The 12,597-nt window shown below is 39.9% G+C and overlaps 1 protein-coding gene across 1 annotated transcript in view; it reads right to left on the reverse strand.

Moving 5' to 3' along the window:
- PLXND1 (plexin D1) overlaps window positions 1-12,597 on the reverse strand; it is a 193,069-nt gene that overhangs the window by 36,448 nt on the left and 144,024 nt on the right. The window contains exon 26 of the mRNA XM_063291644.1: window positions 940-1,086. Within this exon, the coding sequence (XP_063147714.1) occupies window positions 940-1,086 (147 nt within the window). The remainder of the gene's footprint in view (window positions 1-939; window positions 1,087-12,597) is intronic.

Consider the following 12,597-nt stretch of genomic DNA (forward strand, 5'->3'; position numbering starts at 1 on the left):
AGTATTTATTAACAGGCTGAATTTAACATATTCCTTCAGATTCTTAGCATGAACTAGTCTCATAAAAAAACATTTCATAGCAACATTTTTCATTACAATTTGTAATATTGTGTATAAAAGCCATCATAACCCTGGACCCAACGTTACAACTAGCAACCATTTTCATCAGCTGTGAACTTTGATGATTTGATATACACTCTGTCTTGCAGGTCTTAGCACCCTGAAATTTTAAGAATTGCACATTCCATATCTGTTAGCACAATTACTATCATTTGATATACAGAATAGGTAGCAAAATTTGGATAATAGGTATCTAATCTATGTAATTCCTAAGAAAACTGTACTTTGGGTACATTTTGACTTGTAAACCTCAGTGATTTTGTGTTTGGCTAGTTATCTCACTAGTGTTGATCAATTTTCAAGATCTATCTTTTCTAGTACACTTAAGTTGAAAAACACTTCCCTCCTGCATACTTCTGTATTCAGCACTGTCCCTCAAACTCAAGGCAGATTGATGTGTCAATGGGGTTGCTGTTACTAAAAAACCAATGACCTATCTTTTCTAAAATACCCTGAATTATAAGTGAATAAAGTAAGTTTGGAAGAAGCTTTCTAATCTCAGGGGAGCTTGCTAACTGAATGGACACTTAGAATAATCTATGGTTCCATCCCTGCTGTCCCTTTTTTCTCTGGTCACAGCTTCAACCACTTTGTCTATCAAGGGAATAAGTAATCTTAGTTGTGGTTGCTTAGGAACAAGATGCATTTTTCAATTTCAGAACAGAGATACAAACTCAGAAAGAGGTATCAGCCTCTCTGTTGCATCAAACATGCTTTCAATCTTTAAGGTGTCCTGATTACAAAAGCCTCATAGACAACTGTGAAAGTAACGAACAGATTTTTATTAAAACAAAACAAAACAAAACAGGAACTTCTTACCCTTGGTTTTGCTTCAATGTTCTCTCTCAATAACCATTCCTCATTAAGCGTATACCTTGCTTTTCCAGTGATGGCATCAATAGATCCTTTATTGATTTGTTGTTTAATAGCACACAACAGCAGGAAGAAGGGCTCCCCAACTGTTTCCTGTTAGATGAAATAACAAGCTATGATTTTCTGAGCAGAAACTGACAATAGACATTTCTTATAACATTGTCCATATATATAGGGGGTAATTCACATCTCCAGTTGTAATACTTATTACAATATAGTAATTGTATGTATTAAAATACAATATATACAATATATTTATTTTGTATTGTTTTAATTGTTTAAAATAAAGTTGTTTTTTATGATTGTATGCTGCCCAGAGTCACTTGTTGAGATGGGTGACTATAGAAATCAAATCAAATCAAATCAAATCAAATCAAATCAAATCAAATCAAATCAAATCAAATCAAATCAAAAAATAAATACAAAGTAACCAAAACAGCTACTTATCACCCTGCAAAAACAAATGAAGTTATTAACTTAGGTACTATGGGAAGGTTTAAGAACCAACATGAAAGCATTCAGGCTGAAAAACTATAGTACAGGAACAACTGTACTATTTAACTTATTTGTTCAATATTCTCTGAAACCACAACATTTATATGGGCCTCTACAGAGAAGATAGGTCATATTATCTATTTTATAAATTGAAACTTCGACAAATTATAACCCAACCAACAGAAGCTATGAAAAGGATAACACTACCATACATCAGAAACTTCTCAGAAATCACCAACAGACTGTTACAACCGCATGGCATCACCGTAGCACATAAACCAACTAAAACTCTTCAAAACATATTAAATAACCCAAAAGACCCAGTACCCCAAGAAGAAAAAAAAGGAGTTATCTATGACATACAGTGCAAGGACTGTAACAGCCACTGTGTAGGACAGACAGGCAGAAGACTAGCAGAGTGCAGCCACGAACACCAACTGGCAGTCAAAAGACATGGCGAAAACTCCTTAATCTCACAACACATGGACAGACTTAACCATACTTTCAGCTGGGAAACAATGAGCATCCTAAACCAAGCCAAATCCAAAAATGCTAGAGAATTCCTGGAAGCTTGGCACTCAGACAAAGCAGCCATCAACAGACACATAGAGGTAAACAGCATTTACATACCATTCAAAAGAGACAAGAGAAAAGCCAAAAGACCAGGACACTCCCTTGCCAGCAATCAACACCCAGATATGCAAAAATCAACACTAGGATTAACACCAGATGAACAATCAAACAGCACAATACACCTTAATCATGGAACTATTAACTCAGTCAATCAACCAAGCAGCAAACAACAGCCCAATCAAAGAACTCCTAAGGAGAGAACAACACCTCCACCAACACAAGCTGGACAACCCATGGTATATAAACAGAGAGCAAGGGCCACTCCCTTTTTGCACTGAAGATGTTGCCTAGTCTGCCAGTGAAACGTCTGCAAGAAAACAACAAGGCTCAGAGAGCACCAAGGACTCCACAATTCTCAGTACAGCCTTTCAAATAATCTAAAGGGATTTTTTTCTGATTAAATTCATATAAAATTCAGAAAGCCCTCTTAATGTCACTAGTTAATAGTAATATTTTTTCATTCATTAAAGCCTTTATTTAATTTTGTGATCCAAGTTTGTCTCTCCCTCATGTAAGCAGATACATACACACTTCTGAATCTCTAACTGCTGTGGTACAACAGTTATAAAAATGTTTTAGAACTCCAAGTGGTCAACATCTGTTCATTCAAATTCCTCCACTTGATAGATACCAACATTACACATCACTACTGGAACAAGTTTAATACTAGCTTTCCCTCAGTTGGTCTTGGGATGCTAATATATGGCTGCTCTTGGGTATATGCCATCTGTTTTGTAGTGCCAAGATTTAATTGCCATCAGCGTAATTTATTCTGATAAAAACAATAATAATTCCAACTTATTCATTTGAAGATTTTGCTAACACTCTGTTAGATGTTCACTTTGAAACTTACTGGATCTGTTGTTGTTACCAATTTAACCTATTTTAATTTTATTCCCTTTTTTTGGATATATTTAAAAAAAAACAGGAGCAAACAGGACAACTACTGCTGTTATAGAAATCCAAGATGGCAGCCATGGCGAGAAAGACGCTGCGAGAAAGACGCTGACCTCGGTTTTCTAGGGGTGAATTAGTCTCTGTGAGCCTCTGCAAGTCCTCCCTCTGGCTTTGGCTCTCAAGTCAGCTGAGGGGGCTGTGGGGTGGATTGGTAGGTCCCCCGACTTAATCGGGGTGGACCTGGGGACAATCAGATTCCTCCCCCCTGAATGAAGTGGCGAACAGCAGGCAGCAGAGGTTTTTGGTGGCGGCGGTGGCGGCAGCAGCATACCTGGGAGGGTGTGAACAGTCCTCCCATGGACCCTGGAGGACCCCGGCAGAATCCTGGTAGCCCCCTGTGCTCCCCCCAGTGGCCTGGAGATGAGCGGAGTCCCCCCCCGAATGAAGCGGCGTGTGGTGGGCAGCAGAGGTTTCTGGCGGCGGTGGCGGCATACCTGGGTGTGGCCCCTGGAGGACCCCGGCGGAATCCCAGTAGCCCCCTGTGCTCCCCTGGTGGCCCCTTGATACATCTCGATGGGCCAGACGGTGTCTCGCAACGGCAGCCTTGCAATAGATTGAATCTGTTGGGGTGATGGACTTGGGGGGGAAATGGGAAGGATTGGGGGGTGAAGTGGCTTTGGGAGAAATCCCTGGGTTTTAAAATCTTAGGGGATTCTGGAGGGGGGGAGGGGAAGGGAGACTGGCCATTCCCATTATACTAGGCGGCAGAGTGCTGGGGTCCCTTGGTGTGAGTGTGCCACTCCTCCCGTGGGTGAGAGGCTTGGGTGGAGGTTAGGATTGGTTTGATGTGGAAATCTACCCGCCCCTGAGTGAGAGTCAGGAGTGGTTAGGAGTGGCTGGTGTGTCCCACCTCTTCTAGTGAGAGAGGTTGAGGTGGGGCACTGTAAGGGTGTGGATGGCAGGGGTGACCCACCAGCGCTGAGAGCAGAAGCTGGTACACTGGGGGGGATTGCCACTGCCTAAGGTGGATGGTGTGGGAGAAGATGGATGTGTGGGAAGAGGGACCCCTGGTTAAGCCCAGGAGTTCTGGAGGTCTGGGAGTGGAGGCTACTGGATTAGGAAACTCTGGGGGCTGTGGGGCGGGCTATTCCATCGAGGTGGTGACAGGCTGGGGACGTTATGACGGGACCTGGAGGGCAGGCCATCTTTGGGGAAGTCGCCGCTGTTTATTACCAGTGGCGTGTTCCGGCCCTCCGGGGTCATACCCGGGCCCTGGACGACAGACCCTCGTGACCCATCCCACCCGGTCAGGCAGGGAGGGCATGCTACAGACCCCATCAGCAAAGGAATTTCATCTAGCGGGGTCCAGGAGGCGAGCCTTCTCTGCAGTGGTGCCCGCCCTTTGGAACATCTTGCCCCCGGAGTTGAGACAGGTTTCCTCGCTCTCGGACTTCTGGAAGAAACTTAAGACCTGGTTCTGACGCCTTGCTTGGGAGGGGGAGAGCGATAGCTCCACCTGGGGATGGCTGGCGCCATAGCACCTCTTAGTGATTGTGTTCCATCTCCACTTGGATTTTACATTTGTTTTTATGTATATTTTTATGTAATTTTTATGTGGCTATGTTTTTAATGCTATTTATTGTAAACCGCCCAGAGTCCCCCATTGGGGGAGATGGGCGGTGATATAAATTTAATAAATAAATAAAATAAATATATTTCACAACAGTTGCATTGTCACTAGATGAGAAATATGCTTATTTAATACATAGGGATGGAACAGAAAAATATTAATGCTTCTAAATTCTAGAATTGGTAAAGTGGTATTACATGTCAGATCATGACATTAAATCATTCTCATCCAGGGAATTTTAGGGGGAGGGTTTTTTCAACGTTTACCCTTTCCATTTAGACACCATTACTTCTGCTTCTTTAAGAAAGAAAAGCTGGAATAGTCGGATAATCTGTTTTGACTGGCAGCACTAGGAACTCTCCAAGCAAAGTCTAGGAACACCCTCCTTAATCAGTGTATTTAGTACTACACCTTTAGCCTTGCTTCCAAAGTTGGAGAGAATGAAGTTACAAGAAAGCTTCTTTGCCATGGAACTATAGTGGTATAGTGAGTGGTTATACATTAAATTTAAACTCAGGCCTCTGCAAAAAAGCAAGGTCAGTTATGCACTCCAGATCTAGATTCAGATTTAAGTCCCTTCTCTAATACATCAACACCGTCCCCCAACACACAAGGCTAAACCTCTATACCAAATGTATTAGTCTCAGAGACAAATTACATGTGAATCATAAAGCTGCTTCCAAAGCCAGTGAAGGGGCTTTGTGAGAAGGCCACACTGACAGAACTGGTATTTATTGCTGTGGCATAACATATACTTCATCTGATTAAACAGAGTGCATGAACTTTTTCTATTTAGTTTTGAAAGATACGGCTGCAAAAAGTAGCTAGGGCATTTCAGCTACTGCTGCAGTATTATGCAACAGGCTTTAATGGCAAGAGTTACTACCCAAGAAAGAACTACAAAATTTAGCCACTACATGATATTTCTTTTGTATTTCAGCTGTGAATTTTAGAAACAGGCTCTTATGGAAGCCTGAGAAAACAAAGATAAAATACATTTAAAAATGGGAAAGGAAATACATAGAAAACAATTACTGATGAAATAGTCAGCTTGGAATTTATTACAAAATGATTGTGGGGAAACTAGCTTGGAAATGACTAGGCTTTTTATTGTGTGACAAAATTATTAACACGCTTCCTTAAAGGAAAAGAATATTTTTCTATTGTATTTGTCTTTTAATAAGACATTTTGATTTGTGACTGTACTAAGGGCTCTTAAAAGTAATCCTGTGCATAAAAATAAATTGCATGAATAAAAATCACAGATTGGCATCCTTCTTTCAAATGTTCCATATATGATGTTTTCAAGCTGTTTCTCTACATGCCTCAACTTAAATGGCCACTTGAAAAATGTAAAATGGAGTATCGAGGCAAATTTATATGCTATTCTTGTAAGGAGACAACTTAATGCTATACTCGAAAGTAGCTGGTTTAAAGCACAGCAAGTTGTACAAACACAATCTATTGTGTTTTATTCTAGAAACCAAGGTTTAATAAGCATGGTTTAATATGATATGTATATCATCACAATGTTAGAAAATTAGAAAAATTTCTATATCATCCAAACTCAAGATTATGGAACCATGTTATAAAGAGTTATAAAATGCCTAGGATGCAAACAAAACAGCTTCAAGTGCCTCACCTCAAAGCTATTTCCAATGCTTCATTCTATGCAATAAAACAGTATGGTTTTATTGCAAAGTGACTACTGTACCACTAAGTGGTAAGCAAACTACAGCACTACAGCAAACATCAATGTCTCAAGCTCATTCTAGCTTTTTTATATTTTCCAACCTGATGGAATATTGGAAAGAAACCGTGTACGGACTCAGGACTCTCCCTCTCTGTCCATGTGTCTGAAAGCTTCCTGAAGCTTGAACAGTAAGGGATGGAGAAGTTGGCAAAAGAAAGATCAGATTAAAGGATGGGCTGGATCCACCCAGGGGTGGCAAAGGAAAGCATTTCATAGAATTCCCAATGCATTCCTATGGGATAGGCAGTTAGGCAGGGAATGTTGCCAACTGTTCCATTCTAAGCCCCCTTCCTCTTGATCATGTGACCCAACATAGAGCATACGTAGCTTGTTCCTGGCTTTCCAGTGCACACATTCATTCAAAGACACACAAACACAACATAAAAAGAGAGCATACACATACACAGACCACATTATTTAGTTACAGAGAAGAAAATATAGATGCCTCCTAAGAGGCTGTATTTAAAGATAACATTTCAAATCTATTATTATTTATGTAAAATCATACCCCTGTAATCTGAGTTAATTTATCTGGGAATTATTCAGGACAGTTCCTTCTAGATTCTCTGAGTTATTGGAGAATTACAGGTAGTCCTCACTTAGAGACCACAATTGGGGCCAGCAACTCTGTCACTAAGCAGCGCAGTCGCGAAGTGGAAAATCACGTGACTGTGATGGGCTTATATCACATTCCATTTACTCGTTAAGTGAGACTTCACATGACTGCGACTTGCAATTTTACTTCCCCATTCTCCATGAACTCTGCTTGTCGGAAGCTGATTGTGAAGAACACGAATGGTGGTCATATGACTACAGAATGCCACAATGGTCATAAATGTGAGGACTGGTGGCAAAGCTGGTTCTTTTACACCATCATAATTTCAAACAGTTGCTAAACAAGGCAGTTGGTGAGGACTACCTGTACACTATGGTAAATCTAGGCCTCTGTGGAGAAACATACCTCAATTTCTTTCTTATTTAAAGATAGAATAAGTTCCTTATACCATCATCTTTTTTCTTAAAAAAAACCTGGTTTATCATAAATATATAGCAAATGAAAAACTTTTTGTTCAGACCCTACTTTGTTAAATGTATCAGTATACCATAATTTAAAGATTCTTACTTGCTTTTATTTTTTGCTTCTGCTGTTTCCCGTTTTCAATAGGAAAGGAATTTCTAGGTGATGAAATACAGCTATCTGACATTGATTTATACCTAACCACAATTAGCACAGATCATGGTTATACATATAGTACATTCAAATTCAAGTTACCTAGTTTGTTGCATACTATTGTTTAACAATAGATGTGACAGTATTTATATTACTAGGCAATTGTTACACTAAATTACTATCACAACCTTTTTACAGATAGTCCTCACTTAACAATCATTCATTTAGTGACAGTTTGGACTTAAGATGGTGCTGGAAAAAAAGACTTACGACTGGTCCTCACACTACAACCGTCACAGCATCCCCACGGTCATGTGATCATGATTTGGGCCCTTGGCAACCAGTTCGCATTTATGACCATTGCAACGTCCTGTGATCACCATTTTTTACCTTCCTGGTCGGCTTCTGACAAGCAAAATCAATGGGGAATTGCGTGATTCGCTTAACAACCACTCGGTTCGCTTAATGCCCACAGTGATTCACTTAACAACTGTTGCAAAAAAGGTCATAAAATCGGGTAGGAATCACTTAATGACCACTTTGCTTAGCAATCGAAATTCCAGTCCCAATTGTGGTTGTTAGGTGAGGACTACCTGTACTTGGCATGAGTATCCACATTCCCACTGACCACAAGCATCCTAGAGTATAAGAAACATGAATGTGACAGATGGGAATTCCGTGGAACATATCTACCTGTCTGTGTATTCACTGTTCATACACATACAACACATCCATGCTATTAGTACACATAGCTGATTAAGTCTGAATCTAATGATGTCTTGCAGTTTGACACGCCAATCAGTAAACACTGAGGGACTTAGGCTAGCCTAGTCTAATCTAGTCTGCACTGAGAACACTACAGATTTGCTTATTAAAAGTCGAACAATCTGACTGGGGCAACGAAGAACCTAGGTGGAATCTTACATAAAGAGACTAACTTTTTAACTGAAATAAGGGTTTGGCATTGCAGTTGCCTATTGCTTACACGATGGATAACTACAGTCGACTATTTTGAATGTTTCCACTTTTAGAGGGCTTGCTCTTCTATTTTCCTGTTCTGCAACACAAATGGATGGATTGTTTGGCACAGCATTAATATAAAACAAATGTTTAAATCATGTAATGCGAACTTATGAGGAAAACTGTAAGCAGCTGGAATTTTTCCACCACACAATTGTTAAGGACCTTTTGCAGCAGCTGTTTCAAATAGATGTTGTGATTAATGGGGATAATTCAAGAACTAAAAACAGATCTAACATCATATACTGTATGTCTCATGGCCTAATGCTACAAGAGAGCTAGTTAATATCTGTACAAAAAACACTTGTATGAGTGGATTTGTTTCACAGAAACAAATTAGGTACATTTTGGAGACATCTGACTAGCATATATAATTTAAATGATATATATATAGCGCACGTGCACACACACACACACTTATATGATTTAAATTGTGGGACAAATTAACTGTTGATGAATTTAGATGCAAGGTCATTGACTCCAAGAGACTAGTTTTATTTTCACAAAACGTTACAATTAATCATCCACTTTGTCTTTCATTTTCTTCTTGATTATCTGACTGTTCTATGTACCTCTAGTAGAAAAGTATCTCCTAGCTTTTTTTGAGGAAAAATTATTATATATTTTATTTACTCTCTTGCCATTATAACAATAATGATGTTATCAGTGCACCATAAATATTTTGAAAATATATAGTGCACTTGTGAATTAAACTATAGAGCTTTGCTACAAGTATTTTGGGGCTACAAGCATCAATATAATTTAAAACCAAGATGATGCATCTAATTTTTAAAAATTCAATTTCTCTACTGGAAAAAGGAAGAAGCCTTCAAAAATTATAAGAGTTATGATTTATTTTCTGTGATTCTAGAAATCTGTTGAATGGATTTTAGGAAATTAAAAGTGTAGGTAGAATTAGAAGTTATGGTATCATCAGGAGATTGAATAAAAATCTCATTATAGTTACCACATACAGTATAAATGGGTCACTAAACAATGTAATGAAAACACTGTGGAGTTACAGCTCCATAGAACAAAATTGATTTTGGAAGTCTATTTTGAATTTTCATTCATTAACACTGCCCTCTTTGTGAAAGAGTTTTGCAAACAGATGATGGAAAGCAAATAACTGATGTCTCTCTTAGAGACCATACCATTAATCAACATGCTGAATTGTCTAATTTCATCAAGAAAGGAACTTTTTTTAGTTCTGGATGGGGTGGCACTTCCCCCTTTGGAGCCAGTGCGGAACCTGGGGGTCCTCCTGGACTGACTCCTGCTCAAAGAGCAGGTGGCAGTCGCAGCCAGGAGGGCCTTTGCACATCTTCGGGTGGTGCGCCAACTATGCCCATTCCTGGACAGAGATGCCCTCGAACGGTCACTCATGCCCTTGTCATCTCCCATATAGACTACTGCAATGCACTTTACATGGGGCTACCCTTGAAGAGCATCCGGAAGCTTCAGCTGGTCCAGAATGCGGCTGCCCGGACAGTTATCAGGGCTGTAAAATCAGCCCATGTGACACCACTGTTATGCGAGCTGCATCGGGTACCAGTTTGCTTCCGGGTCCAATTCATGGTGTTGGTTATCACCTTTAAAGCCCTACATGGCATGGGACCAGGGTATCTGAGGGACCGTCTCACCCCCATAACATTGACCCGTCCCACCCAGTTAGGCAGGGAGGGCATGCTATGGTCCCCATCAGTAAAGGAATTTCATCTAGCGGGGTCCAGGAGGCAAGACTTCTCTGCAGTGGTGCCCGCCCTTTGGAGCATCTTGCCCCCGGAGCTGAGACGGGTTTCCTTGCTCTCAGACATCCGGAAGAAACTGAAGACCTGGTTCTGCCGCCTTGCTTGGGAGGGGGAGAGCAATAGCTCCACCTGGGGATGGCTGGCGCCATAGCACCTCTTAGTGATTGTGTTCCATCTCCACTTGGATTTTACATTTGTTTTTATTTATATTTTAATGGTAATTTTAGGTGGTTATGTTTTTAGTGTTATTTTATTGTAAACTGCCCAGAACCCCCCATTGGGGGAGATGGGTGGTGATATAAATCTAATAAACAAACAAACAAACAAACTTTTCTATTTTGCTGTGTCATAAATTAAGGAGTGAAGACTGAAGATGGGTTGAGTTCTTGAAGACCGTGATCTAACCAGGTATTTGAGTTTTATACCAAGATATTTTATTTATTTATTTATTTTATTTTTATCCCACTGTTATTATTTTTATAAATAACTCAAGGCGGCGAACATACCTACTACTCCTTCCTCCTCCTATTTTCCCCACAACCACCACCCTGTGAGGTGAGTTAGGCTGAGAGAGAGTGACTGGCCCAAGGTCACCCAGCTGGCTTTCATGCCTAAGGCGGGACTAGAACTCTCAGTCTCCTGGTTTCTAGCCCAGCACCTTAACCACTAGACCAAATAATGTTGGTCACTGTGATTGTTTATGCCTGATCATTACCATCTTTCCTTGATGGATCAACAAAGGACAATTTTTGCCTGTTATACTGAATCCTTGGCTCCAGTAAGAAACCGTAGGGATCCAGGGACTGGAAAAGGCACACAGAGAATCTGGATGTCCACAACTTAACATCATTCATAGACAAGAGAGCAAAAATCTTCTTTCAGAGATTGGATAAACGGTCCTGCTAAAAGCAGGTTTTTCTAAGACTTTAGGCTCACTGTACAAATTTAAAAGCCATTTTTTCCTTACAGATGGAATATACACTTTCCAGAATATTTTAGAGAAGATACTATCACTCACGAGTGATATTTAACGCTGGTATTAACCCAAAATGAATCTCTTCATCCTTGGTGTTTTGTTTTTTACTGTTACCAAAAAGACAAAAATCATTTTTGAGGAAAAATCTGCTGCTACAATTAGACCAGAATGAACACTAAAAAAGAAGGACTTACCAAGATCACTGAAAGCCATATACATAAATGCTGGTTGTTGGGAATCACAGAATCTTGGGAATTGGGTGATAAAGTCATTTTTGAATTAAAAACATCTAGCATTGTCCCAATGTAAAAGTTCAATTTTAATAAGAATTTTGGGAAATGGTTATCTTTAAAATGTATTAATCTAAAATATTCTGATGGTCCTGATAGTTTGTAGTCACCACCTCCAACATATCTTCTCCAGCTTAGTGGACGCATCTTCACCAGCATTAGGACATATCCAGAAGCTTCTCCTAAACGAAATGCAATGCAGTACTCTTTCTGCCAGGCTTAAGATTTTGTTTTCAGTTGCATTTGACTTCACTTACTAGTTCCAAAGCAGTAAGAAATGTCACTGCATTATAATGTTTCCAGCACAGCATGTAGTCAGATGATTTACAACTATTCCCAAGTGTGAAAAGGGAACAGATTTGTGATGCTTCAAACACCATCTTAAAATTATTCTTTCTGTGCATAGGATAATCCCTGGTATCTCATCTAGGAGGATTAAAAGGACATTTATTTCAGTTCTTATAAGTAGGTTCACAATCTACAGATTGCATTCAATTAAAACAAAGGCTTATCAAGACAGCCACCTTACTATGCTTTCCTCCAGTCTGTAAGGGAGCCAAAATACATTGGCATAATTTGTTCTATTCAAACAGCCAATCTCGATCCTGCCTCAGGAATAAATCTCTTTACCAGTGCGGTCCCTACAGGTTTAATAGAGACAAGTGAAGGACAGCAATTCATGGGTGAATTTCCCTTCCCACCAGCATTCCTATTCTTACTCGCTAGATCAGAAAAAGCATACACTCCTAGCAGGGTCACCCAAGGAGGTGAAGATTGTCTCAGCTACCCAGTTAAAGCAAGCAAGCATTTATATTTTGGCAGCAGGGATATAGGAAGATGCTGGAAACAGATTATTGCTTTAGTGATAATGGCAAAGGCATAATTTCATAGTGCATGGGAGAAAGCAATGGTAAACCACTCCTGTATTTTACCAAGAAAACCACATGAACATACAACATAAAGTGACTGACAATGTAGTGCTGGATGA

This window comes from Candoia aspera, chromosome 2, assembly GCF_035149785.1.
Source record: "Candoia aspera isolate rCanAsp1 chromosome 2, rCanAsp1.hap2, whole genome shotgun sequence".
NCBI lineage: Eukaryota > Metazoa > Chordata > Lepidosauria > Squamata > Boidae > Candoia > Candoia aspera.